Source organism: Spea bombifrons, chromosome 1, assembly GCF_027358695.1.
Source record: "Spea bombifrons isolate aSpeBom1 chromosome 1, aSpeBom1.2.pri, whole genome shotgun sequence".
Classification (NCBI taxonomy): Eukaryota; Metazoa; Chordata; class Amphibia; order Anura; family Pelobatidae; genus Spea; species Spea bombifrons.
In genome coordinates this window covers 9835835-9863191 of record NC_071087.1, presented here as the reverse complement: position 1 = coordinate 9863191, position 27357 = coordinate 9835835, and the positions used below count along the sequence as shown (strand labels likewise).

General features: G+C 44.1%; 1 protein-coding gene across 1 annotated transcript; it reads right to left on the bottom strand.

The window, feature by feature from the left end:
- Positions 1-182: 182 nt before the first annotated feature.
- ST3GAL5 (ST3 beta-galactoside alpha-2,3-sialyltransferase 5) lies at positions 183-27142 on the bottom strand. Its single transcript, XM_053458153.1, has 7 exons — positions 27090-27142; positions 7892-7980; positions 6770-6875; positions 2078-2418; positions 1675-1861; positions 1334-1492; positions 183-936 (listed from the first exon to the last, which is right to left on the bottom strand). Exons 2-7 carry the CDS (start codon positions 7933-7935, stop codon positions 664-666), a joined length of 1110 nt encoding a protein of 369 aa, XP_053314128.1. The 5' UTR covers positions 7936-7980; positions 27090-27142; the 3' UTR covers positions 183-663.
- Between the last annotated feature and the right edge of the window lie 215 nt (positions 27143-27357).

The window sequence follows — 27357 nt, the reverse complement described above, 5'->3', positions numbered from 1 at the left end:
ATTCTCAAATATATTATAATAGTCACAATCCGGACACACACACGGGACGCTACGTCCATTCTGCCAATTCCTATTAAATCATAAAGTGAAATCTATTCTGTGATTAAAAGAGCCAGACACTTTTAGATAGCATGATGCCATTTAAAAAAAAAAAAAAAAAAAAAAAAAAAGGGTGCAACAATTGAAACGACTCAAAATCCTAGTGACGAGATGCGAATACACACAGGGTTCTCTTATTGTTGTTCAAGACAAATAAAGTTTAAAAAGTGTAAAGAAAAAAAAAGAGTGGGAGGAGTTTCCACTTTCCTGTAGAACAGTGCCCTCTAGTGTTGAGGTTCGGAGTTGCAAAATAGTGCGGTCGTTCTGGTGTATTTGGTATACATGACAAAAGAAAACCGAAACCCCTTTCAGTATTATCCCGTGAAGTTTCATGGACGCGGCATCACCGCACACTAACGTTCCTCCGGCACGCGCCAGTCCCGGACGTTGCCACGCGAGGATGTGCGTGATGTGAGCAGCATAATTCTGCATAAATTTGCATAGTTTCAGTAAGTGGAGGGACCCTGATGTGTCACATGGGGGGGGGGAGTCCCGCTCACCCCGTGTTTAAGCAGTGAAAGGCACAGTGGGTGAGGGCGGAGAGATATAGTCATGGCTGAACGCTCAGGCCTCTGATTGGTGCTCCGAGCAGAACGCACAGTGTATCCCTCCGCTGAGGTCCTTCACGATGCCTCCTTTGACCAGCGTCTGCAGGAGTTTTTTCTCCTCGGTGATGTCGTGCATGGGCTGCAGGTTCATCGCGTTCATGCAGAGGTTATCAAAATAGTGCAAGGAAGCGTCCGGCTGGCTGAGATCATAACCAAATCCAGCTAGGCTCACCTCATCACACAGATGGGTAGCCAGGACAAGGGCACTCACACCTATTGTCGGCACATTCTGGGGAGGAAAAAGGGAAGATGAGAGCAGGCGCCTTAAACACAGTCAGAACTAAACCCATTAAAACAAGTTACAACGTTGCGTGCATCACTCTGTGTAATTATTTTGCGGCTCGCTTTGTCTCACAGTGGCAGAGCCAACATTATCCGATTTCCTGTCCTGATGTTCCCTCCTCCTAGCCCCACCCAAAGGCTGCCCGGACCAATCACTACCAATCAGCAACCACAGGTAACATATAGACTTAATGCGCAGGAAGCGCAGATCCTGAGGACAGGAAGTTAAGATTGCTGCTCCTCACTAAACACGTCAACATGATTCTCTACTACAAAAATATATACAAAAAGCCAATTCCGCCATTTACTGTCAAAGATGCTAAACCGTGAAACCGGCCCCTTACCTTCTCCCATCCCCACCGCTTATGTCGCGGTGCAGGATACCGGAGTATATCGAGCGACGTCTCTTTCACAACGAGAGGATTCACTATGCGAATTTGGTTGGGTTTCAGCGGGAGCCGCTCCACGACGCTCTTCCAGAAAAACAACTTATTCCACGCAGACTGAAAAGTAAAAAAAGAAAGATACGTGAACGTTAATTTACTTTGTGTATCGGCAATCTGTAAGTCGCCCCCTGAGACTAAGACGATTCTTGGGGACTTCCAGCTGAGAATACAGCACATGTCCCTGGAACCTACGTGTTAAATATATAATGCAGTAAACATAAATTTGAGGGGAAACTCACCAATGTTTCATTCTTCAGCAAAGCCTGGAGCCACAGGATATCCGCATGCTTAAATATAACGGTCAGAAAGAGACCATCGACGAAATACTCTTCTTTGGAAGCCGGGGCCCCTTCCGGATAGGTCATCCTGATGGTCGTTCTGTTGCCCACGTCTTGAGCGTGTCCAGTCACCGGAGCATTGTTCAGCCTAAGATACGAAACCCAACATTTCATTTTCATAAAACGCAGACTGGGTATGCAAACCTGCTGCCCGTGTACATCGCTGGAGGAGCTGCTTCATGTATCCTTCTGCCCTCTGCACTTCCGACATATTGTACCCAATACAATCCGCTTGGATTTATCGACCCACAGACAAATATACTGTAAAAAAACACAATAAGGGTGGATGATAGCCGCTCCATACCTGATGACAATGTCATACTGGTCCACAACACTTCCCAGCTGGAGTCCGCGAAGGATCCCACCGCTTCCTATGACAATGCAGCGCTTGCAGGACTTGGATTCTAATCTCTTAGGAAGGCCGTCTTCTGGCATCATCGTTAGAATGTCTTCAAGCAGCTCCGTGTAGCGGGGAAAACCAAACGGGGGGCTGTACTGGTACAGCGTTTCACTGAGATCTTGTTTTCTTAGAAACACCGACATGTTGGTGCTGTACCTGCTGCCGAATAAGTCGCCCATCGCTGTCCTGGCGAAGTTTGGTCGACATTCCGCCCGTATCACTCTTTTAGCAAAACTTTTTGCTCTCTAAAGTGAGAAAATAAAAAAGGTAAAAAAAAAAAAAATTAGACACTCATAATCCAGCAACTAAAAAGTACCACCAGAGGAGGACATACCCCACGGGGCACGGATATACCGGACGCTGCATGAACACGAATGGCAACGTCTCTGAAATACGGAAGCAATTCTTATTCAGTTCTAAACTTGAACCAGGTTCTGGACCGCAGATTAAAAAAGTTTTCCCTGCTTTAAAACAAGGAAATTCGGTGTGGAAAAATATCTTCTCCTTCGGCATAAATATCAGTGCTGTATTCAGTAACGTACGTCGCTTAATCGGCGCAATTAACAGCTTCTACGCGCAGTCCTGGGGCGGCCATTTTTGACGGTCATGTGATATTTTGGGTGACTTTCCCTGCTCAGTCACTGAGCTGATGCTTTATGGCAGGGGTGGACATATTTGGTTTGGATGTAGGAACCAGCTTTATTTTTTTTCTCAATGTTTTTATTTTAATATATGACCCCCTGGTCTGCAGTTGAAAGATGTTTATTGGGGGGATACAGCATAAAACACACAGTTCTTCAGCGCTGCACCACTTTGTACAGTACCGCGTTAACCCCTTCATGACAAAGGGACAGAAGACATTCAGACTCCAGCACTATACATTTACACACACTGACTCTGACACTATACATATACACAGATGCACACTGACTCTGACACTATAGCACACACACTCACATACACTACTCCCCTTCCCTCCCCATCTGCCAAGATGCTGCTTATCTTCTGCCATGGTGAATCCAGTGCCCTATGCTTTAGGGTAGCAGATTCACAAAAGTAGCCCTGGCAAGTTTTTAACCGTGCCCTGCAAAGCCCTGGGGCTTGTCAAGCTCTGCTTTACGGCAATGCTAGTGATGTCAGAAGAGAAAACAGCACAAATTTTTTCATCACGGGTATCAATAAACAAACTGCTAGGAGTTCCACTTTAATCCTTGCTGTGCATGTTTAAATTCCCTAGCTGTATTCACCCTACTGCTAGAAGGCTGTTCCATGTATCCATCACCCTCAGTGTTGTAAAACGTTGTCATGTTACATCTAAGCTTCCGACGCTCTAGTTTCAGACTTTGACCTCTCTTCTGAAACGCACTCCCCATTTTCTGCACACGAATGTTGCAGACCTTTGTATCATCTATGAAAACACATACATTACCCTTGAAACCTTCTGTAGTGACTAATTCATTAACTACAACCATCTGCCTCCTACCACTCAACTATCACCTTATCCACCTAACCATTCCAGGAGTTTATTAATGAGTCTATGAGGGACGGTGTAAAGTGCAATACTGAAGTGTAGATAGAAGCATTCTTTGGGTTACCCATTTGAGAAAAAAAAATCTAAATTACTCAAGGATAAGATCTCCTCAATCAGCCTATGCTCCTCCCTGCAGTTAACCAGAACAGGACAGTGCCTGAACAGCAGGACTGTTGGGAGGTATACCATAAGGTTCCTGATCTGGCTGGCCTTTTAAGCCCTCTAAGAAGAATTTGGGTCCAGCTGATTTGAAAGACATGGCCTTCTATATACTTCCAGATAGCATGTGGCACAATGTACAATCTGTTCAGGGCTCTCGTACTATTTAACCAATTATAACATTAATTATAATAACTGTATAAGTTTATATATTGTTTAGAGTAGTAAAGTTTTGATATTGAGAACATTGCGCTCATACGTCCATGTAGGAAATCTCAACGTAGTAAAAAGGAGAGGCAAATCTACACGAGATGGACCGAGGGTTCTGCTGAGCCTCTCCATTCAGTTGAAAGATGGAGAAAAGGATAATTTAGGGACACCCAGCTATCGTTAGCGCTAGAGATGAAAAATTGCGCCGGCTAATCACATATTTTTCACCGGGCTTGTAGTGTTACTTGTGGCCGACTAGCGACCCACCAAGAAGTGTCAGGGTTTGCCACCATTTGCAGTAAAGCCATGCGATAAAATGGGAAGATCAGTTGAGTGGCTGGAGCTTCACACGGTTGAGAGATAAGCTTCTACAGCCAATGTCCTCTGACGCCATCTCATCGAGACGCTTCAGAACCAGGATAGATAACTGGGTTTGTAGAGACTGCACAGGCTTGCGAGGCAGTGTCCTCTCATGGGTAGAGGCAGTCCTAATACTCGGTGGTGGTTGTGAGGGTCATGTGCTGCCCAGTCATGGTGGTACAAGGAGTGCAATCGTTCATGGGAGACTGTATGTGTGTAGCAGTGCTTCTCTCAAAATTTGCTGGCAAGGTTCTCTTTGTTTATGTATTATTGGGTCATACAAATAAAATATGTGGCCATATCTATGTTTTGCGTCGGAGTGCTTATACATATGGATGCTTGAAGTGACTGCACTATTCACGCAACACGCCGATTAATCGATTGTGAAAATAATTGTTAGTTGCAGCCCTAGAAGTGTTGCTTCGCTCCGAGTCTCCGGGCAAAACCTGGAGAGTTCCCAGGTATGGTGATGGCATGTTAGTCTATTTAGCAGGCAAGCATGATAATTTACTGGATGCCAGGGCCTTGTACATACATCTGATGCATTTGGTTGGGACTATGCATACCCAAAAGCTTACCCTCATTTCAGGGCCCGTGTATAATATATATATATATATATATATATATATTATATATATATATAGCCAACTCAGGACTGCGTCAAGTGCACTAATAACAACCGCCCTCACTCACTTGCATTTGAACAGACAAAACGGACATTACACAAAGGCGGCAAAGAATGGCACAGGAAGCATTTCCTGCTCACGCACAAGACAGGAAGTTCTCCAGGAACGTACCACTTGAGGTGTGTGTGGGGGGTCTATTCTCCAGCAGTTTCTTGGTCTCAATTAAAAAAACTGTCACCTTTGCGACATTTTAAGCAGAACCAAATTTATTAATGAAACGATTAAGTATAATTAGAGATATTTCAATGTTTAAATAAGGCTTGAGGTTTTTATAACTGGGAAATACCGGAAGGGCTAGGTTGGTTGAATGGGTCTTACACGCTATTAAATTCTGGGTCTAATAAGCAGGGCAGGCAAGTACAGTTAGTTATTTTAGCATAGAGAGAGAGAGAAAAAGAAAGAAAGAGAGAGAAAAAGAAAGAAAGAGAGAGAAAGAGATGTTTGTATGTGAGAAGAGGTCATTGAAGCCAAGTGAAGGCGTCATTGAAGCTCATCCCGACAGCCGACCCCCCAGGTCCCTTTGCATTGTCTGGTTTACAGTTACCAACAGTACATAAAGTTTATCATTCACGTTCCAAGATAACAAACTTGTTACAGATGAATGATCTCCAGGGGACACCGAGCCTTCTGTCTGACGGCAAACAAATAATCCCCGAAGGCAGGGCGTCAGTTCCGGCTCACACAGGGAACCACACAGGGAACGGAGGAAAGATCTCATGCATGGGGCTAAAATTCTGGCCGTACAAACACGGAAAAGGATTCTTGCTTTCATTTTCATTAACCCTTTAAATGAGCTGGCCAAAAATCATTTTTTATATTCCGGGAGGTCCACCTTCTTCAGGTACGAGAAGTCCTGCTTCCGGATCCAATGTCATTATCGGCGCTGGATTAAAGGATTTGTGGGTCTGGGATGAAGAACATGTGTGAAGATTGCCTCTGAGCCCTGTACCGCGTGACCCAAACGGATCAGTAAATTCATTGACACTGAATAAATCCTACGGGGTTAATTACAGCCGAGCCGCCCAAGCGGGACCCAATTAAGCATAACAGACTAGATATTTAACTAGGTGGTTTATCCTTTATAAAAAAAAGGTATAGAGTTGTGTCATGTCAGCCACAGAAAAAGAGAAAGCTCATTTGGTAAAGAAGATACTTGTATCGGCTAACGGATTGCAAGCTTTTAAGACTATCCAGGTCTCTTCTATAGTGTGCCTGAAGAAGAGACCTGGATAGCCTTGAAAGCTTGCAATCCGTTATACATCAGTTAGCTGATAAAAAGGTATCATCTGTACCAGATGTGTTTATTCTGTGGATTCCTTGCAGATCAAATTTCAAGGGCCAGGGATCCTGCCGACTGAATCACGTAAGCTGGGCTCAGGAACGGCTGTGTTAAGTGACTGTTCTACTAAATACTGAGAAACCCTCTGCAGGGAGCCGGATCCCTGCCTCTTTCAATGCGATTTTTTTGCTCCAATGGTTCTGTGCTTGAATCATCTCTAAAAGCAATATTATTTATCATAATATATATTATTTATCTACGAGCCAGCTGATGTTGATTTTTTTTTTTTTTTCTGTATTTCACCTGCAGGATCGGCCCCAAAAACATGCCGACATCCGACCAGTGAGGAGAAAACGTATAGAATTTCTTACTTTCACGTGATCAGGATCCACGGCTCTGACGTCACATCTTCTAGGGTATATTCCAACTTTGCAGATGTAGATCATACACAGCAGGAACACGCAGAACAACAAACACCTAAAAAAGAATAAAAATAAAAGGTGAAATGAACCCGAGACGCAAAATGGGAAAAGTTTTTATAAAAGCAGCCGTGAGGCTTCGCACGCCGTGGCTTATTCACTAAACAGTACGCTGTAGATGAGCCGTAATATTAAACCATACACACTATGCATATGTTTAACCCAAACCGGGGGACTGGAATTCCACCTCGGTCTGTTAAAAGGTGAAACCCAAGCCGGGGCGTTAAAGTTTTATTTGATAGGAGTGAAGAGCGGCGTTTGTGTTCCGAATGAGGAGGTGCGAGGTGTATCATATCTTCTGTAACGTTGCCTTTGGCCCTTTAAGGCAGGTTTCTGGGTTTTTTTGTTTTGTTTTTTTTCTTCTTTACTTGAAGTATTGTTACATTTGAAAGGAATCGCATGTTTTGCACTAGTCATTTTCAGTAGCAAATCATAGCTTTCCAGAATGTACGAGACTTTTGTTAACCCTTTCTTTACCGTGGAATAGGTTAAACTTGTGCATTTAGTAAGATTACATTAATCAAAAGTTAAATGGCAAAACAAAACCCCAAGCAGGCAGAATAAGCCTAAATACAAACAAAAGTCTTTAAAATAAATGAAATAATGCTGAACAAAGTGAAATCGCATTTGACCCCAGATGGAACAATCAACTATAGAAAGCAATCCTTATCCTGCACAAGTTAGGTTTCCCAGCTACTTCCGGACTCTTTGTATTAAGGTAAGGTGTGAGCTATTAAGATGTTGGGATAAGATGGTGGGTTTTTCCATGGTTTGTTGCACAAGCCGCCCCTGGGGCCGGGCAGTTTCGCGTTGCTCTCCAGAGCAAAAACAAACAGACGATTGTGAGCAGACCTTGTGGAAGCTCCAATTCAGCGATCACATTACCGGGATTGGGCGTAATAAAGGAAGGGGATCGGCACGTGACGGTTTTCATTACACTTCTCAGCCTTCTCAGGATACTTATTGTCTCTGCGTCCAAAATTTAAATAAAGACATAGAAAACACAAAACTGACCTTAAGAACACTTTCCAGCAGCATTTACGGGTAGGCCGTTTCATCTTCTGATCTTCTGAAGAACATCCCAAGAACGCCTTAAAAGTTCTCTAATGCGGTAAACGCACGACAGTCCGAGCTAACGGAGAGAGAACGGAGCGTTACATCTACTCACAAAGACTGTATACATGATTTACCTATAACGGTACAAAAACAGTACGGCGTACAAAATACACGACACGTGTAACCCAATGCATTAGGATTCTCGGAGGTGACATGCAAAAGGGGACAGACTGAGCTTTGCACATTAACGCCATCGGATATTCCTTTGGCTCGCCTCTCCTAGCCCCTCTGCGGCAATAATTATACTAGTGCGACCGCTCCATCCTCAACAGCGGCACTTACCTATTGCGTAACACACCCTAACGTCCTCTAGATTGTAAGCTCTTTGAGCAGGGCCCTCCTCACCTGCTATTCTGTAAGTCAAATTGCCAGGTTACATACTACTTGTTATGTTCTGTCTACCCGTTGTACAGCGCTACGGAATATGATAGTGCTACAAAAAAACTATTAATAATAATGGGGGGAATGGTTCTCATCCGCCTTCAGATTCGGTTCTCTTCTAGTAATTTTCGGGCATGAGATGCGAGCTGCGTGAACGGGCATCGATTGTTTGTTAAGAGCTGCAGCATCGCAGAATGCTTCCGTTTATTAAAAACTAAAGCTTTTTAAAAAAACAGCAAGTAAAGAACAATATTTTTGTTTGACGTGAGATATGAGGAAGTTGCTGTGACCCGTTCGTTGTGTTGAAAGGTCTGCATCCCAAGATACAAAGAACGGTCTGTGAACCGGCTTTACGTTCTGATAAACAATGGATCTATTGTTTATTACTTTGTACAAATCTAGTAGATTTTTTTGTTTTGTTAGATAGATGGCTTAGATTTAACAAGCACAGGGACTCCAAAAGTTTTAGAGTAACATTATATATATATATATATATATATATATAATATAAACTTCGCCCCAGGCAGCACTATGTCTTGGACTGGCCCTAATATATATATATATACACACACACACACACACACATATATATATACACATATACATATATACACACACAGTCTATCTGGCCCACTCAACAATCAGCAACTTAACATTTTTTATTCGGATTCATACAAAAAAAAAAAAAAGGAAAACATAGGCACAGCAGAGCAATATAAAGTCCATCTAGAATCCGCAGTCGAGGAAGTAGAACGATCCCATAAAATGCTGCGGGATACAGGGTCGCCTAAGGTCTTTAGTGTTGGGCGAAGCCAGTTGCGAATGATTAAATCAGGAATAATAAGTTCTAACGTTTAGAAAGGTGTGAAAGAAAAAAACCTAGCAAGGGAAGGAAAACGTCGTAGGTTTTTCGTCCAGATTGTCAACATGTAGGCTGTCGTGGGAGGTAAGTCCGGGAGAGAAGGGGGCGGTGTGTGCGTTTTGTCCATAAGATCTGAGAGACTTTATAAGGCGAGAGGATAGCATCTTCACGAGTGACCCAGGCCGGAGTATTGAAAGTGGCATGGAACACTAGGGCCTGGGATAAAATACAGGCCTTGTGATAAAATGTTATATGTGGGATTCCCAAACCGCCTTGGAGCCTAGAAACACAACGGGTACGGTTAGCTATCCACGATTTACCTTTGATTTTAGTGAAATTAACAAAATAAGTTTGTATGGAATGTAACAGCATCGGGGGAGGTGCTACAGGTACTGGTCGGAGAACATACAGTAGCTTAGGAAGAGCAGACATTTTGAGGGCATTAATTTCGTCCCATCCAAGAGAGTTCAAATTGTCGCCAACGTAAAATATCAGATTTAATTTGTTTCCATATGGAAACGATATTGACATCATTAATCAAGTGGATATTTTTTGGCAATTTAATCCCTAAGTAGGTGAGATAAGAGTCCCTCCAATCAAAGTGATATTGTGAAGTGAGTTGTGTAGTCTGTGCGTGCGTCATATTGAGGCAGATGGCTTGTGTTTTAGCAATATTAAGTTTATGATAAGAGATTTTGGCATATGTGTCAAATTGATGGATAAGAGCCGGTAGAGAAGTAGTGGGCGAAGTGATGGAGGCTAAAATGTCGTCTGCGAATAAACCTAAAGTGCAAACCGAGTCTGCCGTAATAGGGAAACCTTCGATAGAGGGGTCAGAACGGATACTTTCCGCAAGGGGTTCAAGTGCATAGAGGAGAGGGGACAGGGGGCATCCCTGACGTGTACCATTCGTGATTTGGACAGGGGAAGAGAGAAAACCCATCATAGAGATACATGCAGTGGGGTTGGAGTATAGGGCAAACACAGCTTGAACAAAAAGGGGGGAGGCCGAATTTAATAAGGGTCGCTTTTAAATAGTGCCAATGAAGCCTATCAAAGGATACTAGTAAGGTTGGATGTTTGCGTTTGGTTGCTTCCCAGAGAAGATTAATAAATTTACGTGTGTTGTCTGATGATTGTCTGCCCAAAACAAAGCCCACCTGATCTGGATGAAGCAGGGAGGGCAGAAGGGGAGCTAGTCTATTGGCGAGTAGTTTGGCATAAATTTTGATATCACTATTGAGGAGGGAGATTGGCCTGTAATTGGAGCAAGAGTCGGCTGGTTTACCGGGCTTAGGTATCGTAATCACATGGGCTCGAAGGTTCTCAGAAGGAATAAGACCTGAAGTCATGTAAGAGCGGAATAGGGATAACAAATAGGGCCCTAATGTGGGAAGAAAAGTTTTGTAATAGGAAGAAGTGAAACCATCAGGGCCTCGTGCAGAGTGTGTTTTTAGTTGGGCCACTGCTCTCTCGATTTCTCTCAATTCGATAGGAGCAGTAATGCTATCAGCTACTTCAGGGGAAATAGTCGGCAGGTGAATGGAAGATAGGTAGGAACTGATATCTGTAGTAGAGGGTTGGTGAGTTGAGGTGTCAGAACAAATATTATAGAGTTTGGCGTAAAAATCTGCAAAGACCTCGACCGTAGTTGAGGGATTAGAAATCAGGTGTCCCATGTGGTCTTTTATGTGAGATGGTCTTGTGGAAGCTACAGTGTGTCGTAATTTTCTAGCTAAGAGTGCATCCACCTTATTGCCTTTGGCATAAAAGCGTTGTTTTAACTTCATCAACATGTAAGATGTGCGTTGGGAATCAAGTTCAGCAAGTTGATGTCAGGTATGTTTAATCGCTTGTATGAGAGAATCTGTGGTGTTTAGTTTGTTGAGCACCTCTAGATCATATAATTTATATAACAAGGTTTCACGGGAAAGAGTATATTGTTTTTTAGCATGGGCCGAGAGGCTTATTAGTCGGCCGCGGATAACGGCTTTGTGTGCATTCCATATTGTCTCAATGGGCACGTCATCTGAGTGATTGTCTTGGAAGTATTGGGAAAGGTCAGATTGAAGTTGTGTTCTGTGAGTGGTAGATTGCAATAGAGTGTCATTTAGTCTCCATGTCCCACTACCCGAAGTTGGGCGAGCTATCCTAAAACAGAGCACGACCGGAGCATGGTCCGACCAAGAGATTACACCAATTTGGCAAGAAATTACCTTTTGAAGAGATAGGTTATCCAAAAAAAAAATAGTCTATGCGGGAGTACGATTTATGCGGGGAGGAGAAGAAGGTATAATCTCTCTCCTCCGCGTGAAGAACCCTCCTAGCGTCATATAGCTGATGAGAATGAAGTAGGGTGGTCAAGTCAGAACTCGTTTTAAAGGACGTGTTTCGTGTGTGAAGTCGTGTTGTCGATGTGTCAAGGGACAGGCTGAGAGGAGAATTAAGGTCACCACAAAGGAGTAGCTGGCCTTTTTTGTAACAGTCTAATTTTTCCAAAAAAAAAGAGCGGAAAAAGGGAGATTGACAAGTGTTTGGAGCATAAAAAGAGGCTATAGTATACATCAAGGAGTTAATTGTGCAAATGAGGATGAGGTATCGTCCCCGCGGATCTGCAAGTTTATGGTGAAGAGTAAATGCTAATCATTTGGAAAGCAAGATAGATACTCCAGCTGTCTTAGTGGCAGCCATTGAGTGGTACTGCCAGAGTAGAGATTGTGGTCGTTTTTTTAAGTGGGTTTCCTGAGCGCATATAATGTCAGCCTTAGAGGATTTGGCCTCCTCCCATAGCATTTTACGTTTACGGGGAGAATTGAGCCTCTTAACATTCAAAGAAAGTAAGTTAAGTGTAGCCATGGTGAGTGGAAGGAGAATATGAGTGCGCAAAGTTAAACATAGTGCAATCGCGGGGAGACGCCACACCTCAGAGCAAGTTTCAACATTGGGCAGCCACGCCCGATGGACAGAGAAGACATGTTGTGTCATTAAATAATAAAATGAAGGCAAATGATATAGAAAAGGGAAAACAAACAAAAACCGAGAACAGTTAAACCATGTAGAAGCGATCATGTGCTAAATCGATAGATAGCACAACGGGGTAACATGGAGAGCTAGAGTGGAACAGAAGGTGCTCTGGGAGAGCGACCACCAAGTCCAGAAATAATAATATACCGTGGAGAAAAATTTACATAACAAACAGATTCAAACACGACTTAGCTGGGTAGGACTACCAGTCCAAGCTGAGACGGAGATGAGAGGGGCAAGTGCAGAGGTGATTCAGGTCTTCGATTGAACTGTCCATTCTCTGCGAAGTTTCCTTGGTGAAGACGAGCGGTTTCGGGTAGTGTCGGTGCGTGTAGAGGGCGGCGGTGGGTCGGTAGTAATGCCCCAGGTGTGGAGTATATGCATGCCTTCCTCAGGTGTGGAGATAATAGATGTAGAGCCCTCTCTGGAAACATAGAGACGTACTGGGTAGCCCCATCTGTATGGGATCTGATGGGAGAGAAGAAGTGCCGTGATCGGAGAAAACAGCCGTCTGCGTTGTAGTGTGAGTTGAGATAGATCGGTGAGGAGCAGCACGTCCCGGAATCTCGGAGGTAAATCAGGTTTGCAGCGGGCTGCCTGCATGATCCTTTCCTTGATGTCGAAGCAATGGACTCTGGTGAGCACATCTCGTGGGACGTTGGATCTGACTGATTGTGGTCTGGCGATCCTGTGGAGGCGATCTAAGCGGATCTCCTGTGCATTCACCAAGAGGGCTTTAAATAGTTGTTGAATGTAGTCAGGGAGATCAGATTGAGATACTTCTTCTGGGATGCCTCTGTATGTATACACATATACATACACATATACACACACACACACACACACACGTATTTGCTCGATTTTAAGACGACCCCCCTGAATATTAGTTTAGGAAAATAAAAAGCCTGAATATAAGACTACCCTATATGAAAAAAGTTTTACAAGTAAACATTAATTCATGTAAACTATTTTTTCATATTTAACCCCTTAAGGACCGGGCTCATTTTTCGTTTTGTACCCTGTGGGACCGCAGCTGTTTTGACACTTTTGTGGTGCTTGTGTTCAGCTGTAATTTTCTCCTCACCCATTTAGTGTACCCACATAAGTTATATATTGTTTTTTTCAGGACAAGATGGGCTTTCTTCGGATACCATTATTTTGATCGTATCATCTTATTTACTATAAAAAAAATAAAAAAAACATGGTGAAAAATTGAAAAAAAACACATTTTATGACTTTTATTTGAAAAATCTTTTACTCACCTAAAAAAGCAAGTAAAAAAACTAGCTAAATAGATTCTACTACTTGTCCTGAGTTTAGAGATACCCAATGTTTTTATGTTTTTTTGCTGTTTTTTGTAAGTTATAGGGCAATAAGTACAAGCAGCGTTTTATGATTTCCAAATCTTTTTTAACAAATCTGGTCAGTCTGCCTCCATCTCCTCTTTGGAAGATCTTTGAAGCCGGTTAACTCAATTTAACCCATTCAAACCATATATTTTTGAAAACTAGACACCCCAGGGTATTCCAAATGCTGTTATTTTAACCCTTTCCATGCACCAATTATAGAACTACACTTTGTCAAACTTTGTAATAGTAATTTTTTTTTTTTTTTCCACACAAATTGTATTTTAGTTATAGATATACAGGTCCTGGTATATGCCACTGTCAAACAACCCCCCAATATGTGTTCAGGAGCATCTCCTGAGTGCAGTGATACCCGATATGCATGGGTTTGTCGGGTTGTTTGAGATTTAAAATGCCACATTTGGGAAGTGCGCTTTTTTTCTCCATTTTGGTCAGTCTGTACCTATGCCCTATCTTTGAGCTTGGCCACTCCAATTTACCCCATCAGCCATTTTTTTATATATATATTAGACACCCCTTGGGTATTTGAAGTGCTTTTATTTTAACTCTTTGTTGAGATTTTTGAGAAATTTTAGCACTTGCTCAAAATAATAAACTTTATTTTTTTATTTTATTTTATTTTTTTAATACTTTTTTTATTTTTTTTTTTTTACACATTTTGCAATGTACTGGATGGTTCATCTAGTGACATCACTGCATAATTATTTTTAAATGTTAGCACATTTTTTTTTAATTTTTTTTCCATTTTTTATTTTTTTTTATTTTTTTTTGAATATTTTACTAATCACATAGTGATTAGAAAGCTGGGTTCCATTGACTTGCATGGTTGAATGCAGTACCTGTATTCAACCTGCAAGTGGAGCCAGAGTTCTCTAGAGGGTCTGGAGACCGTCTAGCTAACTCTTTCATCTTTATTGTTTATTTTCCCGGGCCGCCGCCATCTTGATTGATGGCGAAGATCACCGGCAGCGGCGGCTGTGACCGCTCTCCGGAGCGGTCACAGCCCATCCAAAGGTAAGTGTTTGGTGTCGCTGGATGCCTCCTGATCGAGGCATTCCAGCGACACCATTTAAGTTTAGGAGGCGATTGTCGATCGCCTCCTAAACGCTTTTAAAACGGGCGTCCGCCGCCATACAATGTATGGCGGCTGTTGACGCCCCGGGGAGGGGCCAGACATGGCCCCCGATGCCGATCTCGGCGTTACTGAATGCCTCGACATCGAGGCATTACAGTAACGCCGTTTAAGCGAAGAAAGTGATCGTTGATCACTTTCTAAGCTTATTTAATTTTATGACGGTTCAGGACCGTCAAAGGTCATTTAGCGACCTTCATGTCATGACGGTCCTGAACCGGCAAAGGTCGCGAAGGGGTTAATAAAACCTACGACGGAGAATTTTTTGTTTGTTTTTATCTCCTTTTTTGCCAACCTGCCCCAGTTATGCCACTCTACCCCTAGAAATGCCTTATACCCCTATATGCCACTCTGCCTTCCTGACATTCCTTTTATTTTATTTTTATTTTTTGTATTTATTTTCTTTTTCATATAAAAATACAGCTATAACAAACGACATAAATAAATATAACAATACATAGCAGTATAGTTCATTTTGTTTATAATATTGCTTGTTAACAGTGATCTTAAATTTGTTATTTATAAGTTTCTATAGCTTATATTGTACCTATGTATATAATGATAATGTTACATAGAAATATCTTGCAAACTCAACAATACATTGCATAATAGTTTTGTTTTGACTCTCATTATCGCGTATTACAGTAACCATTATAATAAGTTATATTTTTATCGCGAAAAAATAAAAAATATGAGTTTGATAAACATCATACATTCTTTCTACAATCATACATCTGTGATATATTTTATATGGTATCGTCTTGTTAGATTCAAAATAGGGTTAACTTATTCCAGTGATGTTTCTATAGAATGTGCATAGGTAGTCCAGGGAGACCGTATCCCCAGATATTTCTTACTATTTCCAATACTCAAATAGTAGCATTGGAATTGTATTTGTATCTCTTCCCAGGATATTTTCCCTGGTTTCTTCCAATTTCTTGCTATAACAAGGTTACTGGCCAGAGCTAGTTGTACCAATAAATTTCTTTGTGATTTTTTAAATTTAGTTAAACCAATGCGGAATAGAAATATTTGGGGTGATGGAATAACGTCTAGATTTAATATTTCCCTTATAACCTTAAATAAGTTTGTAATAATATTTTCTAACTCCTCACACTCCCACCACATACGATACATCTTACCGTCTTTTCCCCCCCACGTCGCCAGCATAATGTAGAAGTATTTTTATCAAATTTGGAGATTAAAGTTGGGGTCCTGTACCATCTGTGTGCTATTTTGTAGTGTAATTCTTGCTTAAACAGTGAGAGAATTTCCTAATATCGTTATAGGCTTGTAGCCAATCCTCTATTGAATATATTTCTCCTGTATCTTTTCCCCAATTTATCTTTATTGGGTAGAGACACGTCTGTTGTTAAATTTTCTCTCAGTAATTTGACTTTACGTATTAAACATGATTTAAGTTTTATAGAGCGCGTTATTCCAGCTGATTGAAAGAGAAATGGGAAATCCCAAATAAAGAAATAAGTCAGATATATATTTTATATTGATTTGTGTCCAGCTACTTATATTTAAATCATTGAAATGGTTTGTCAATGCTTCTAATGGAGCAGAGTATTGAACTCCTTTCTCAATTTTCATACTCTTTTTACACTTGTCTAGAGAAATTAATACATCTTTAATTCCTGTATTATCAATTTTAATATTCTTAACTAAATCATGATTTATCCAGATCAAATTAAATGTAAGAAAATATACAGAGGGCCAATACAAACTTAAAATAATTGGATCACATATAAATGTATGTGCATCAAAAATAGGCAGAGTCACTTAGATGCAAACGAAGGTGAAACATTTAATATGAACAAAAATAGACGAAGAATATAAAAAGAAGATAACAAAAATACGAAACAAGTCTTACAAAACCTTGAAAAGGAATTTAGTTCATGACATCTGTCCTATGCATTCCTGAGGATGGAGGGAGGGAGTGTTGGGACGTGAAGTATCTGTGGATGGCAAATACATCTCTCGACCTCTCTTCCCATGCCTCTCGTACACCAAGCTTATATACCATTTGAAAATGATGTCAGTCTATTGGTCTTCACCTAATTAGGTGTTCAAACATGTTCACTTAGGTCTTACACGCCCAAACCCTATTTTAGGTGGTCGCTGTACGTATATTGTAATGCCCTTTTAGAGTTACAACTATACCATGCGTTAACAAGCTACTATCCTATCTATAGACTGCATGTTCAGCAAATCCTTCATTCTATATTTAAGGTCAAGGAAACCTTGAAACCTATTATTGAAACCTATTAATATATCTTAATTATCATTTATTTATGCCCAATAATTACATATCTTTGACTATTGCCTATACTAATAATTATATATGGTCCATTTCTTAATTGAGGTTAGAAAATGTATTAGAATATTTTACATTAAATGGTTGTGGAAGATTAAGGTTTTCCATTTCAATATTAAACCATGCTGTGTTATCATCTTTGGGTCTGTCCCATAACAGAAAATGGGTAAACATACAGGTTTCGTGTAACTCTATAATGTTAGGGAAGGATAGACCACCCTTTTGTATACTATTGGCTGATCTTATACAGGAAATTCTCGGGGTCCTATCTTGCCATATAAATTTTTGGATTAACTTTTGGATTTGGAGAAGAATAGAATGAGGGACTCTCAATGGAATGGCTCTTAAAGTATATAATATTTTAGGGATATAGTATGCATTTATTGCATTCAATCTCCCCAACCATGAAATTTCGAGTCCTTTCCAATCTAGTAGTTTCTTTCTCATTTTATTAAGTAACGTTAAATAATTAATCTCCTTTTTTTGCCAACCTGCCCCAGTTATGCCACTCTGCCCCCAAAAATGCCTTATACCCCCTATATGCCACTCTGCCTCCCTGACATTCCTTTTAACCCCCTATATGACACTCTGCCTCTAGAAAGCCCTTTAAAGGCCCCCTCCCCCCATATGCCACTCTTACCCTCCCCTGACTTACCAGTGCTTCTTTAGACTTCTCCCCGTGATCAGACAACCTGAGCTGCTGCTGCCGGCACTTCCACCGGGCTTCTATGAATGAGCACCGGAAGGTCATGTGATGCCGGTGCTCCATCATAAAAGCCCATCGGCTGCCGGAGAGGAGGATCCGGGTCCCAGCAGCGCTGCGGGGGATCTGGCTCTTAGTCTTGTAGCCAAACCTCTAATTGAGGTCAGATTAGAAGATGACCTCATATCTTTTAATCAAGCAAATACGGTATATGCACACCAGACGTCGTACAAAGCGCAGTATGCCAGCTTTTGTCACCTTTGACCCATCAGAAGCCAAGAGTTGTTTGAGATCCGCTGTTCCTATCCTGTACCAAGAAGATCTTAAAAGACAGAAAGAACAGACGCGCGCAAAGGAGTAAGGGGCAAAATCAAAAAGTCACGCAGACATGTATTATACATGAAGGGTGGATTAGAACAGGTGTGGCCCTGTAATTATCATCAAGATCTCAGTCATTCTGGATAAAAAGGGCACTTAAATGTATTATATGAATAATGACTGAAGGACCGTCTCTATTGCCGGCAGACGCTGTATATACTCGGGTAAGCTGCCGGTGTTTGTGTTCTGAGCTCCGTCATGTTAAAGGGTTAACGAGGCATCTCGCAGGAATGCTACCCCCATCATCAAATCAGTGAGTTTGGAAGAGGATGGAAGCGGGACATCTTAAAAAGGTCTTACAGGGGACCAGGCGCTGGGGTCACGCAGGGGGGCCGACAGCGTGACCCCCAGAATCATAAGAAGTGTAAAAATAAAGTGTTTTTCACTGCTGAGAACCTCCTGCCGACGGCTTTAACGTTCCTTTCTAATAGAGGTAGAGGACACGGAGACTGTCCATGATCTGCCACGGACGTCACAGAAGTATCATCAGATACATATAACTGGCATTTTACTGGCTACGTACATCTTACACAGCTGGCCCAATTGGGTTTATACTCATTTTAGTTACTTCTAGCCCCTTGTAAATATCTGTAAAGGGCGTCTTAACTCACATACGTCAATCACAGCACACACGGGCGTTGGCTGCGGAGCGTAGAGAGAATACAAGCATAACAGGACTAAAATTATGGCCATGGAGAACACGAAGAACGATTTCAACATGGGTCATGTGAGGTAACTTCATTATGAAACAGAGTGGTGCAATTAAACTACACAGATAATAACAGGTTTAATCAAAGAAAGGCGTGGTGGTTCTTTGACACTTGGTTCCACCCCGGGGCAGCCTGGCAAGGGCACCGACTGAAGGATCTGATTTACTTTCCCTCTAGCCCCCCTACTAGAGGTCTACGTGGGCTCATCCATCCACCACATACATAAAACCTAGTTTGGAACCTAAATGAATATAAACGTGGTAGTTTATGCCTCAGAAAACCATATTGAAATATATAACCGGTACACTCAATATTACAGAATAGCTCTTTACTTATCCCCCTGTCCGACGGTATATGTACCGGGGCCTGACCTAGGCCAGCGCCCCCAGTCACCATTACACAACGGTGACGTCCATCTGTAACGGAGCGTTAGCATCTCCCTTGTACCCGGACCGTTGCTCGGCGGGACACACGAGGGGCTGGATCTGCCCTCCAGTTTTGTAGCAGGGGCACAGACAGACCCCAGGACCTGTCTCTCAAGGCCTACACTGCCTAGGTCATGATATGTTACGTCCTTTGCCCCTCTTTTCTCCCCCGATGCCCGTCTTTTATATTATGTCAGAATGTTTGCTGGGTATGAGGGTATCACGGGTTTCTACGGCCGCACGAGAAGGGTTTACTAATTGCGTATATTTATTCCGTGTTATTCTAAATACCTAATTTATAAGTCACAAAGAAATCTCAGTAAAGCCCCAGCCCCCCCCCAGCCACAATTTGCAACCCCCCCCCATCTGTATAATTAATTTCTCCGGATCCCTTACAACATTTCAAACAGACAATCATTTTCCATAATTTCTATTTATATCCTCTATATGCAAACACGCCGCGCCTCTGATAAACACCACACGCTAAAGTCCAAGGGCATGGAATGAAATCGCTTCGCGTTCCCGTGTGTAAGGGGTCACCGACTCCGACGGTCGCTGCACCAAGCAGATGCAGCCCCTATTTGGTTTAGGGTTTTAAATGATCCCATGCCAGGTACCGATCGATTGTTCCAACACAGCGACTCGCATTACAGCGGGGACAGAACTGAATTCATTAATGATTAGTTCTCTTTATCTGTTTGCTATTGTCCGCACAACAGACCCCCGTCTTATCGCACCTCGAGACGGGGCAGTTTTATCTCATTCTTTAGTCTTTTCCGTAACGGTCTTCTGTAGGATGCTCCAAGGGTCAAATAACAGCAAGCGGAAGCTGGTTTAGACTAATCTATTATTTTTTCTGTGGTTTTTTTGCCCCACTGAACAGTTACTCAGATTAAAGGCCCACGCCAACTGCCCCCCCCCCATTTAAAATCAATAAAGTCCATTTGGGAGTCAGTTTTGCATAAACTACAGAGCGTTTTACTGCATGCAAATGAGTGGCTTTTGGAGTTAGAAACCATGATTTCTGTCTCGCGTTTCTCCGCCAAAAACAGGAAGCATTCTTAGGTACACTTCCTGCACAGTTGCCCTGCCCACTCACATCAATGCGGGTACCGGCAGATGACTGCATGCACCATGTCCTATGACTGCGTGCATATATTATGCCACCCGGTAAAATCAAAGGGAGATCTTATTGGTGTCTTCTCGGACCCTCTCACGTTAAAGTGCGTACGATGGCTGGAGCGTCCCTTAAATTTTTTTCATTTTAAGGCTTTCCACAAAAAAAAGAAAGAAACAACAAAAAAAAAACATAAAGCTGCCCTTCTTTATATATCTCTGTAACTGTGGGCACCGGTTACTAAAGAAGTCCATCCTGAGAAGATAAAAATATGAACTTGAGCCAAACGATTCAAAATGCAACGTTTGCCTTTATTCTGCACCTGCCTAAAAAACGAACAAAAATAATAATAAAAAAAAAACCGCCTACCTCTATAAAGCACGTCTGTCATGTGTATATAGCGGGCGCGTCGGGTCCCACTGCCGGGTCCTAACTTTGCAGTAAACCAACCACGTTTCACCTTTTGTTTGGATTACGTAATAAAGATCATATAAAAAAACAGCCGGGATTAACGTTACGCTGGCTTCTGCCGTTCACTTTACCAAAAGCCCCACTTTCTATAGAGAAAGCCGTGCAGCAGACATGTGACTGGAGTAACTTGGGCTTGGCACCGAATGGGTTAATGGATTTGCCTGCGCGGCTATGGGGGGGGGTTCAATCGACGGATCCCCCCCCCAAAAGAAAAATAACTTCCAAAAAAATGACGAGTCCATAACTTTTGGGCCCTAAACATATATTACATCACTATGCCAGCAACGTGCCTTGTATCTCTTAAAAGTGCACAATTTTGTCTTTTTTGCCCCCAAAAATTCCTAGGAAATCTAAAATTAGCACATCCCGCGTGGTCCCCTTTAAGCAAACGAAAGTTTAGGATGAGTGATTTGTGTAATAAAGCAAGTCAGCTGACCGTATCCGACTCATAGTTTGTAATTACTTAACTATGCCCCGGAGAAAAAGGGGAAAAAAGCCAATTTCTTGTAGTGTCAACAATGTAAACGCGTTCCGGACGCACATCTGCCGCTTGGACGAGGAAGAAAGAAATATTTTATAGACCGATACAAGAGAAAAAAAAAATCCTACGAATCCCGGGTCCTGGATAATAATTCAGCTAAAGGACGAGGGGGCTTTGAAGACATCTCAGACTTGACTATACATTGTGCAGGGCCAGCCAAACTATTCCTGAAGCAGATGCTCATCCGGGTTGGACCTTCCTTAACACGAGCTGAAAATAAAGCACCGGCAGCCTCGCCGACCGGCCTCTGGACACCACAGGTTCACGGAAGTTAACAGGGCGACTCATCCCCCCCCCCACCACCACCAAGGAGCACCCGATACCCGCAGCCCCCTACACTTGGCCACGTCCGGCAGCGAAGCGTTAAGCGCCCCTCGGAAGAATACAGAAACGTTTATTTTATACACATTTTTTGTTTTGGGCTACAGCCTCAAACAACGAGCTAGTCTACCTGTCGCCATGGCGATAACAAACAATGGCAAACTGGCACTGGGCTCGCTTTACACGCCTGACCCTTTGGGGTTCTTCTCAGATTACCAAAGAAACGCAACTAATGCTTCCCTTGTAACCCTTTGAGTGCCAGAAGAGAGCTCAGCGAGCAGCTCATAACAGAGTATTAATATTATTATTATTATTATTATTAATCACTAATGGAAGACGATGTCATTTAGATAAATAATGAAGCCGTTTTCCATCTACAGGCGTAACGTTGTTCTGGTTTCCTCTGTAAATCCCCACGCGATACGTCTCGATCATAGCCGGGAAACTAAATCTTTTGAAGGATTTCTGAGAATCCATCAAACTTTTAGTATTTCACCAAAAAACATTCATTGGTATACCGAACATAAAAAAAAACAGAGTTTAGTAGCGTTGCGTGTGCGGCGCACGTCACTGAACACGCCATATTCATTCGGGGAAATCAGGATTGCGTAATTTTTGGGACTGACAATTTTTGTCCTGATTTTCGGGCACTGCCCATGGTTTCGCAGACATCCTCTAATCTCCCCAGACCAGCCCAGGGAGCTTTACAATCTATTAAGGTTTGCGCCATGCTGCCTCCTTGCAATGCTACAGCTGTGTGTGTGTGTGGGGGGTTCTATTCTTACCCCTAGGACTGGCCCTGCTCCTTAACTTGCCACATCCCACAACACAGGTGCCCTGATTCAGATAGCTGAATTATTTTTATTATTCTTTTTTGGCGGATGGGTATGCCATAGGCCAGGGGCGTCCAACACGCAGCCCACGGGCCAAATGCGGCAGTGGAGGTAAGGGGGTGGGGGAGGGTTTATGAATGAGTATGAGTGATAGAGGGAATCAATCTGTGAATGAATCAGTATATGAATGAATGAGTGTGTGTGCGTGTGATAGCATGGATGTGTAAGTGGGGGGGTGTCACGAACGCACTCTACTCCAAGCGTGAGCGTGACTTGGTTCTGGTGGTAAAAGGGTTAAAATTCACTATCTGAGAACCAGCTAATCCTGACACAGAGGAACACTCAGTCACCCTCTGCCCTTCTTCACAGGGTGGCCCCCTCACATTCTCACACAGCACCTCAAACATCCCTGGTTCTGGCAGAGATTCAACCTGCCCTCCCTCCCAGTGATGTGAAACCTCCACATTCTCACACAGCACCTCAGACATCCCTGGTTCTGGCACAGATTCAATCTGCCCTCCCTTCCAGTGATGCAAAACCTCTACATTCTCACACGGCACCTCAGACATCCCTGGTTCTGGCATATATTCAATCTGCCCTCCCTTCCAGTGATGCAAAACCTCCACCTTCTCACATGGCACATTCTGGGTTCTAGCACAGGCAGACACGCACAACCTTTCTGCCCACTCTCCCCATGAGGCTGCCCTGGTACATTTTTATACACTGCCCTTTCTATGGTAGGGCCCCTAGAAGACCTGGATAAATCACGAGTATCATCCTCCGGCATATATTTTGACAACAGCCTACCCAAATCCGTACCCAGTAACACATTAGTAGGAATGTCATCTGATACTGAAACCACTCACTGAATGGTCAAGTAACAGTTTTTCTGTCCGTAGGGCTCCGGCAAGGAAAGATGGCGACTTACTCAAAATTAGATCTTGGCCCCTAGTAAGCACAATGACCCATCTTCTTCATTAACTTTATACTCTTTCCCCAGTTTATCTCGAGTTTCCAAGCCGGCCCAGAGGTGGTATAAGCGGAGGGAAGGTGTACCATAAGCGACCTCCACCTTGAGTAGTGGAAACATATCCGTCCAAATAACTTATTTTGATTTTATCGTCCCTCCTGTGCTCGCCACGGCAATAATTCATGCATTTATGATTTTCTTGTAAATTGTGAAGTCCATAGATATGTCACACTTGCTACTTATGACTGAAAATCATAGACTTCACAATTCCTTCCAAACCGTTTAAGTTGCACCGCCATGTTTGTACTCTTTTTGTAGGGTGGGCTTTCCCCGTCCTAGGTAGGCACACAAGGAGGTATGATAATGAATCTATGAGTTATTATTGATATGTGTTGGATATGACCTGGATATGAAATGGTTTTCCTGACTGCTAGTGGTCACTTAGCATATCAAAGAATCCGGTATCTATGAGGGGATACAGGCATATGATCGTCTACATTTGAACCTAGACAAAGAGCAACGCCACTGTAGGATTCACACCTTGTAGAAGGCCCTGGTTGGAGTCCGAGCTTCAAAAGACGAATTTATCTCAAAAGACCTTTTGGTACCATATGCCTATACAATCGAATTAACCCCTCACATACTGAAATTGGCCATACCATCTCTACCAGGTAGCAAGTCCATGTATGCACTACACAAGTTGGTGTGACAGGGGGGGCATGGCACAGGGTGGCTGTAAGTGATGTGCAGCCCCCATACTGCTGGCAGCATCAATACACAAGGGTGAATGGGTCTTATCTGTCGTCAGATGAAAAGGTGATCAAAAACGTAACGGCTCTGCACATGCAGTCCGACAGCACGCCGGCTGAGCCTGGTGATCGCTGCCGATTCAATAAAATACGCATCTTCACAGAGTTCATAAACCTCCGGCGCAACAAAGCTATTTCTGACAGCGTCTAAACTATTACCCCTTCTGCCCAAAGGCGGATTCTTCACATGACTTCACCCATCAGAAACCCGTGTTTGCAGAAGACCAGTAACATTTCCGTGGAGCCGAGCAGATCCGCCGCTCTGTAACCTGCACACGGCTAATAAAGCGCATTTTTTCCTGTTACTTCTGTGAAATCCGGCACGTTCGAGGTCATACTGAGCGCAGCCCCCAAACCACCCATCCTTAAAACACACAAAACCATTTCATCGCACGGCTATAGATAATGCCCAACATCACTGATAAACAACTCAAAGAAGCGAAGGCGGCTGCGTGGCTACAAGCCATTTGCAATCGGAACTAGCCGCATAACCTGCGCTCTACTGCCACCCTCACCAAGTTACACGGAAACAAAGAGCCATTCGGACCCCCTGGTCTGCCCACCCATGTAAAGACCCAGGCTTATGTTTTATCTTCATTCAAGAGCCACACGCCTTCCCCGTGCATGTCTAACTTCCCTCACTATATTACCATCTACCCCTTCTGCTGAGAGGCTCTTCCACTTATCCACCACCCTCTCCGTAAAGTACATTCCATCTAAACCTCTGACCCCGTCTGCTTTTAGATTCTGACCTCTTGTTGTAACTTTTCTCCTCCTTTGAAACAAACTGCACTTTGTTAAATCCCTTTAACCCTTTAAATGCTTCCATCCCATTCCCTTCCAATCCAATAAAGAGATTTCCCACCCGACGCATTAACTCAGACCGCAGGGGCTTCATACGCTCCGAGATTACAGGCACTTCATGAGTTAATGTTACCGGTAACTTCAGTGCCTCTAGCGTGTATTGTTACACCCGCGACGTCACGCTACAAACACACGAATAGTTAGAACAAAAGGAACAATTTTTTTTAAATGTATCTCTTCTTTGTTACCTTTCGCTTCGAATAACAAATAAACAATGCATTTTGTGTCCTATAATCAGCTACAATTTAGATTTCGGACAGCAGGAGAGACCCCCGGAGTAATTACCCCTTAAAGGAAAGCAGAGAAGGCAGAAGCGGCGCAGGGGGCCGGGCTGCGAGAGGCATCGGTAGCAGGAAGAAGGGGGGGTTCGACCAGAGATCTGTGGAGCGCTGCGTCCGGTTCTCCAGAAGGAAACTGACATTTTGGGGAGAGCTCAGAAGAGGGCAAGAAACATGGGAAGGGGGGCAATGCGCTCGCCTGGGAAGGGGGCAACAGTTGGCTCAGTGCTGCTGAATACAGTCCTGTAGTCTGAACATTAAGATAAAGTCTGATTAGCCTTACCTCGGGGTCAGTGTTGGGGGCCAAGCTCGTGGTCTGTGCGTGAGACAGGACAGAGCCGGTGGCAGGGTAGAGGCAAGTGGTGGTAGGGGGGCACAGTGGCAGATGGCAGGGCACAGTGGCAGGGCACAGTGGCAGGCGGCAGGGCACAGTGGCAGGACACAGTGGGGCACAGTGGCAGGACACAGTGGGGCACAGTGGCAGGACACAGTGGGGCACAGTGGCAGGAGACAGAGGGGCACAGTGGCAGGAGACAGAGGGGCACAGTGGCAGGAGACAGAGGGGCACAGTGGCAGGAGACAGAGGGGCACAGTGGCAGGAGACAGAGGGGCACAGTGGCAGGAGACAGTGGGGCACAGTGGCAGGAGACAGTGGGGCACAGTGGCAGGAGACAGTGGGGCACAGTGGCAGGACACAGAGGAGCACAGTGGCAGGAGACAGAGGGGCACAGTGGCAGGAGACAGAGGGGCACAGTGGCAGGAGACAGAGGGGCACAGTGGCAGGAGACAGAGGGGCACAGTGGCAGGAGACAGAGGGGCACAGTGGCAGGAGACAGTGGGGCACAGTGGCAGGACACAGAGGAGCACAGTGGCAGGACACAGAGGAGCACAGTGGCAGGACACAGAGGGGCACAGGGGCAGGACACAGAGGGGCACAGGGGCAGGACACAGAGGGGCACAGGGGCAGGACACAGAGGGGCACAGGGGCAGGACACAGAGGGGCACAGGGGCAGGACACAGAGGGGCACAGGGGCAGGCGGCAGGGCACAGCCGCAGGCGGCAGGGCACAGTGGGGCACAGTGGCAGGCGGCAGGGCACAGTGGCCAGTGGATACTGAAGAAGGAGTGAGTACACAGGGGTGACAGCACAGGGGTGCGTGTAACGGGAGTGGGGTCCCAGGTAGGGCTGTACAGATTAATGGTGGGGGGTGCGGGGCTGTGGGCAGTGTGTACGGCGGCAGCGGGTTTGCAGTTAGGATGCAGTGGGGTGACAGCACTATGGGGTAGAGTAGTTATATCGCGGGGTAGAGTAGTTATATCGCGGGGTAGAGTAGTTATATCGCAGGTTAGCGGTGCTGGGGGGTGAGAGCTTTCATACGGCGCCATAGTGGTAGTTATACACGGGGGTAGTAAATATGGTAGAGCAGCAGCGCTGTGAGTGGGGGGTATTTATAAAGTGGAGGGAGGGCGCTGGGGGCATTTATAAGGTGGGGGCAGTTATACTGTCGGGTGATACGGCCAGTCTGGGAGTGGGGCCGGGGGGGGGGGGGGTCAGCCTGCTGGGGCAGGGGGTATCCGGTGTACTCACCGTGGGGTCGGTCAGCGGGCTGCTCGCATTGGTCCTCTGAGGAGTAACTCGCGGAACAGTCAGTCGCCGACGTTAAACTTCGCCTTGTTGATAAATCCAGTGCACGTGTGCGCGCTCCCTCCAGGCACCGTAACCCCTCCAGCACGTACCCAGTTCACTAAACGAGGCCGGGTCGCTAAACGCACAGGGGGATGGATGGGGGCAGCCCAGCCAATCGGTGCGCCCCAGTCTGTAGAGCAGCCAATCAGCGGACAGATCTCAATCCCGA